Source organism: Aquarana catesbeiana, linkage group LG07 (assembly GCF_042186555.1).
Source record: "Aquarana catesbeiana isolate 2022-GZ linkage group LG07, ASM4218655v1, whole genome shotgun sequence".
Lineage (NCBI taxonomy): Eukaryota > Metazoa > Chordata > Amphibia > Anura > Ranidae > Aquarana > Aquarana catesbeiana.
In genome coordinates this window covers 17,006,391-17,013,164 of record NC_133330.1, presented here as the reverse complement: position 1 = coordinate 17,013,164, position 6,774 = coordinate 17,006,391, and the positions used below count along the sequence as shown (strand labels likewise).

The window sequence follows — 6,774 nt, the reverse complement described above, 5'->3', positions numbered from 1 at the left end:
GGCCCGCGTCCTTGTCCGGGTTCCGGCAATAATTCTCATCCAGCCCATTCTGAGCATTGGGAAAGTATCTGCACAAAGTAATGAAACATCAAAAGATGTATAGGTTGGAGGAGCATAAACAAAACAGAGAAAAAACAAACAAAAAAAGCTGCACATGGAGAAGAGGAGTACAACATACATGGGGAGGAGCCACAGAGGGAAGGGATGCAATATATAGGGGGCCAAGCCACACATAGGGATGGACAAAAAGGGACATAAAAAGCTGCATGCTGAGGGGAGGAGCCACACAAATAAATTGCACACCAAAGGGAGGAGCTAGATATAGGTAGGGAAGGAGCTGAACACAGAGGGGAGGGATGAGATATAGATTGGGAGGAGCCACACAGAAGGGAGGAACAAGAGGCACAAAGAAGCTGCACCCTGAGGGGAGGGGGTGACCTCTCCAGACACTGGAGTAGAACTGTCACTCACTTGTGCTCATGCGGAAATTTTCGTTTCCAGTGTTGGCAGGTTTTGCCTTTCACAGTCTGAGAGGCCATTCCACGATATGTCGACCCATCCCCCACCACACATTCCCGAACATAATCTGGACAAATGAACAGAAATTAATACATAGTACAAATGTTATGCATCGCCCTCTACCCACCACACAAGCCAAAACGGTGCCCCCCTACCCACCACACAAGCCAAAACGGCGCCCCTCTACCCACCACACAAGCCAAAACGGCGCCCCTCTACCCACCACACAAAAAGGCAAGTTACCCTTTTTCTGGTAGACATCATAATTGACATTCTTGGTCATGGTGACGTGGAGGGAATTCTGTGTCCACGGCAGCAGGCGGCAGCTGAGAGTCTTCAGGTTGTAATCGAACGACCTGCAACAAGCGGGAATCACATTAGTATGGTATATCGGACCCAGCCAGGGGTCTTCCTCCAAGAACCATCTAATGACTCCTAATGGACTCACATATCTCCTCCACAGCCCAAGCAGATAATGAAGAGCAATATACGAAGAGACGTCCAGCAAAACCCAGGAAGACCCGAGATCTGCCAGCCTGGAGGCCTGGGTATAGCAGGAACCTTCCTGCACCCAGCGCCCCCTTTCCATGCCTAGACCAGGGGGTGTAGCGGGTACCTACCTGTATCAGCACCTCATTTAACAAATACTGAGAATGGGGGTACATCAGGCGCCTACCTGTACCCAGTAACACCCCCTCCCCCATCTCATTTCAATATAGAGACACTGGGTACTGTGGACACCTGCCTGCACCCAACATCCTCTTACCATACACTGATAAAACAAGGGCATGGTGAACATTTCCCTGCATCCCTTCTTTTCAAACAGAGGCAGAACGAGGGTACAGCAGAATACCCACATCCAGCACCCACTTCCCTTACACTGATAGACTTGGGGGTACAGCAGGCACCTACCTACACCCCTTGCCATAAACTGACAGAATGGGTGTACAAAACCCTCTTGCTAAAGCCTGACAGACTGGGGTACAATAATTGATAGACTGGGGGGTACAGTGGGAACCTACCTGCACCTAGCACCCCCTTCCCATACATAAACAGGATAGGGGTACAACAGCCACCTACCTGCACCCCCCTTCCTATACATCGACAAACTGGGGAGTATCAGCATGCCTCTATCTGCCCCCCATTTCTACACAATGACAAACTGGGTGTTACAGAAGGCACCTAACCCCTCCAAGCACCATCTTCTTCTGCACCAAAAGAATGGGGGTACAGTGGCCACCCACCAGCACCAACCTCTCATACACTAAGAGAATGGGTATTTTAAAAAAGGCACCTACACACACTCAGCACGCCTTTCCTATACACTGATAAATACGGAGGTACGGTGGGCACCTACCTGCAGTCCAGCAACTCAGAACATTTCTTGGCACACACGTGAACTTCTCCCTTGATCTCCTCCTTGACGTTTTCCTCATTGGGGTGCACCAGCTCTGTGGCTTTGGATCGCTGATAGTCGTTGATCGGGCTGCGCTGAGCTGAGAAACAGACAGACAGAGAAAACCCCGGATGAGAGGAAGTGGAAAACCCAAAATTAAAATTTCTATAGCAACCACCCAGGTTCTTAATGCATCCAGACAGGAAATAGCTGCATAGAGGCTGCAGAAGATTCACAACCCTTACACTCACCGACCACTTTAGGAGGTAGTGGTGAGATGATTGGAGCTTCATATATACCCCAGTTGAAGTCTTTGCAGACGAAACGCGTCGGGTTTGATAAGCTTGCTGAGCCACGAATTTATATAGCGCTTTTTAAACTTGTCTGATTTTTAGTCTGCCCCTGTTTTGTTTGGGGGTCAGAAACTATTTTTATAATAAATTTCCTTACGTGGATTTAGACTATGTGGAGGCATTTTTTCTCCTTTCTTTCTTTTGGAATTCATACCATTTATAAGAAGATTGGAGATTAGGACTGGCGATCCTGCCACAGTCTTACGATTATGGAGGTTCCAAACCAGTAATACCCTCTCCTGATGGTTGGTGAGTAATAACCAAGGTCGCCTACAGATCTTCCCTTGGATACAGCTCCACATCTATACCGTTTGGGTTAACCGCTTCATCTACCGAATCTTGGTATAAGCTCGTTTGACTCACCGCCTCCAGCTTGTGAGTCCACCTGTTCCGGTAAGGGTACCCCAACCTTTCCTCTACTATTGTTAAGTTTTGATCAGTGTTACCCGAGTGCCTACTTCCAACACTGAATTACTGACCAGAAAAAAAACTATATATGGATGTAGAAGGCATTGAAGCCGTTCATATGAACGTTTAGTACACGTCTATGCGGACTCAACCCCTTCCCATTTAAGGGTGACATTTACCACTGATTTTTCACAGTTTTAATAGTTTCTATACGGACACTGGGTACAGATTATGCCGATTGTTCTGTTAGAGGCAAACGCTTATTTATAGCTGTATAATACTACTATTTATGTTTATACTTTACCTCTTAGCATTTAATTTACTTTATAACAACTATCACACATAGTTGGTATATCTTTACAGGAGATACATGTGGTTCATATTTGTGATGTCAAAACTCCAAAGTTTTGCTTATTTTATTTTGATTTGATATATATGCTTTGCAGTTGGAGTTATGTCTGTAGCCGTTTTCATGTGAGATATTTCAATGCCTCTTGTGTATTTCGGCGTATGTACAGCACTACACTCATAGTTTAGCTATACAGTCATTGCTATACTTATGTTTTTTCTACATGACATTTCTGTGCACAGTTTTTATGCACAATACTTTATTCACACTTAGAAGGTTTACTATATATACATTTTTTTGTGCTTATCTGTTACTAGCAATTTATTCTAATTTTTGTGATGGTTCACGTCACATAAGTGTACACAACTATTTATGTACCCCTTATGCTGCGTACACACGGTCGGACTTTTCGGCTACAAAAGTCCGACAGACTTTCCACGGACATTTGGCGGTTGCAACAGACTTTCTAACGAACGGACTTGCCTACATACGATCACACAAAAGTCAGACGGATTCGTACGTGATGACATACACCGGACTAAAATAAGGAAGTTGATAGCCAGTAGCCAATAGCTGCCCTAGCGTGGGTATTTGTTCGTCGGACTAGCATACAGACGAGCGGATTTCTGGGTCCGGCGGAGTTACGACGTAAAGATTTGAAGCATGTTCCAAATCTAAAGTCTGTCAGATTTGCGGCTGGAAAAGTCCGCTGAAAGTCCCGGGAACTTTATATATATATATATATATATATAAAAATTAATTATTATAAATATTTTTTTTTAGATATAAATCACTTTGTTTGATCTACACTCACTGCCCACTTTATTAGGTATGCCTGTTCAATCGCTCGGTAACACAAATTATATATATATTTTTTATTTTTTTTAAATAATATTATATTTATTTTAAAAAAAATTTTATTTAAAAATAATAATGGTTTATGATACAGAGCAAACTGCCTTCCTCTACATACCTGTAACCACCAGGGAGACGGTGAGCAGAGCGCAGAGTCCGGTCAGCATGTTTGCGGTTTGGGATCCGGTAGTCCAGCAGAAGTTGATGATGTACAACCCACGCCGCCTCCTTTCCCCAAATATTTGTCCAGATAACAGATTAACTCGATGGTGTGTCAGCAGAGCAGCTGGTGATTTGATTAAAAAAAAAAAAAATAAATATGTATATGTAATTATATTTAGTAATAAAACAAAAAACAAAAATAATCCAACATGACGCACCGGACTCATTGGCCAGATACACGCCAGCATCACCTTACCCTCCGTCAGGCCAGGAACTGGTTACACAATTGGTTAATATCTAATCTTGTTGCCTCAGGCCATGCGGAATGGGGGGCCCCTAAGGGACAAGGGCAGCAAGGCGGCTGCGGGGGTGGGAGGGGGTCTACGCTGCTCTCAGAATTAAGAAAAGACCAGAGAATGCGGACACTTCCCGGCAATGCTGGGGGTTGTAGGCCAGCTAGATAAATGGGTCAGGGCAGCGCAGCAGTTGGGTGCTGAACTGGTTAACGATCGATGTCAACACAAGGCTATTCTGGTAACAAGGCTTATGACCCAAATTCTGATCCAGAAAAACAAATTATTCCGGTCACAGGCTGACCGGCGGCCAAATGCCAGAAAGAGAAAACCGCCCAGAAATGATCCAAAAAAAAAAAAAAAAAAATTTGGGTGTAAATTTCAGGTTCTACAAGTTCTATAGAAACAAGGAGGGTCCATTCAGGCATTATGGTTTTTTTGGCAAGGTTGTGCTACCAACATGCTACAGTGTACCAACTGTTCACTTTACCCAGGTCAAATGGGGCACATCCACAAAATGTGGGGGGGCTGGGAAGGTACATTGGACTTTCAAAATTAAAAGGGGACGCAACGCACCACTGACAATGGTTAACGCACAAAACCACAACACAATAATACGAACCTAGCTGGACTGGAAAGGTAGTTACTATGTATAAATGGTATATACACCGTGCAGATCTCACATGTGCTGCGTCTCCCACATGTCCAGATAACGGCCGCAGACCAGAACAGACCAGCTGGGAAGATCTGAAACACATTGTGCAACCACGGAAAACACAACCTGACTGCAGCCCTGACCAATATCCGCTGGAGGACCCATCTGTACAACATCTGCCGCTGGATGTACTACACCAGTGATAGTCAAAAATAAATTATATATATATATATATATATATATATATATATATATAGCGCAAGCGCAGCCCCTGACACCAAAGGGGCCACACATAATATTCAATGAATATAATGCTACAGAAAGCTGTCAGACAACATGATACAGGAGAGGGTCAGAGACTGCAGACTAAGGATGAGCTCCGGCGTGTTCGCATGCTGCACGTGCCGAGCCCGCCAGGAAGTTGGCACGGCGCATTGCTAAACAAAGGCAGTGAGACATCTCCCGATGTGTGGCTGCAGAGATCAGGAAATGTCTTCCTGGTTGGCTTGGCACCTGCATCATGCGAACACGCCGAAGCTCATCCTTACCGCAGACAACATGATACAGGAGAGGGTCAGAGACTGCGGGCATGGCACAGGAGAGGGTCAGAGACCGCGGGCACGGCACGGGAGAGGGTCAGAGACCGCGGGCACGGCACGGGAGAGGGTCAGAGACCGCGGGCACGGCACGGGAGAGGGTCAGAGACCGCGGGCACGGCACGGGAGAGGGTCAGAGACCGCGGGCACGGCACGGGAGAGGGTCAGAGACCGCGGGCACGGCACGGTAGAGGGTCAGAGACCGCGGGCACGGCACGGGAGAGGGTCAGAGACCGCGGCACAGGAGAGGGTCAGAGACCGCGGCACAGGAGAGGGTCAGAGACCGCAGACGCGGCACAGGAGAGGGTCAGAGACCGCAGACGCGGCACAGGAGAGGGTCAGAGACCGCAGACGCGGCACAGGAGAGGGTCAGAGACCGCAGACGCGGTACAGGAGAGGGTCAGAGAACGCAGACGCGGTACAGGAGAGGGTCAGAGACCGCAGATACTGTGGGACATGTTGGAGATTAGAGACACATTACAGGAGACTGTTAGAGAATGAAATCACTGATATTACATCTCCTCTAGAAGTCCCGGTTTCCTCCTCGGTCCGGTCCCAACCCCGATATGCTTTGTTACTTTGTATCAGTTTGTATTTCTTCCCCCCCAGATCCATCAGAAGAGATCACATAGAGAACAGGGGGAGGTCAGAAAAAGTCTAATACAGTGAATTATGAAAGAAGAAAAAAGCCGATCTATCGGGAGGCCTCTGATCTGCCCATGTGTGCCCCCCATACCTCGTACCTCGCTCCTCTCGGGTTCCGGAGACAATAAAGTATTTTGTTTGTTTGTATCTCTCCAGCTGGTCGGAGGGGGAGGGGCCGAGGATCCTCTCCAGCTGTGTCCGGCGGGTCAGGTGACCTGGGGGAAGAAAGGGTTAAATCCGGAGGGGGTCTGCCCATTAGAGCGCAGCCAACTCCACAGGGGATCAATAACCAGTACGCAATATTAGGTGTGCAATCCCGATTTAAACCCCTCACTATAATAATCAGTGTGGACCCCCTTCCCCAGGAACAATAATTAATATCCCCCCCCAATCCTCAGTGCACCCCCCTATTCAAAATGAAGTGTGCACCCCTTATCAATCCTCAGTGCACCCCTCCCAATCAATAATCGGTGTAGACCCCGCACAATCCCCAAGTGCACCCACAATCAAAATGTATTTTGCACCCCCCTAAACACCCCCCCA

At 47.1% G+C, this 6,774-nt stretch overlaps 1 protein-coding gene across 2 annotated transcripts in view; it reads right to left on the bottom strand.

Annotated features, from left to right (window-relative positions):
* The window catches only part of MST1 (macrophage stimulating 1), a gene marked incomplete in the record, with an annotated part of 28,735 nt that extends 22,280 nt beyond the window's left edge, over positions 1 to 6,455 (bottom strand). The window contains 6 exon segments of one of the 2 annotated variants that reach the window (XM_073591692.1): positions 1 to 68; positions 472 to 586; positions 763 to 875; positions 1,877 to 2,015; positions 3,999 to 4,166; positions 6,330 to 6,455. In XM_073591692.1, the coding sequence (XP_073447793.1) occupies positions 1 to 68; positions 472 to 586; positions 763 to 875; positions 1,877 to 2,015; positions 3,999 to 4,047 (484 nt within the window). 2 annotated transcript variants of the gene reach the window in all.
* Between the last annotated feature and the right edge of the window lie 319 nt (positions 6,456 to 6,774).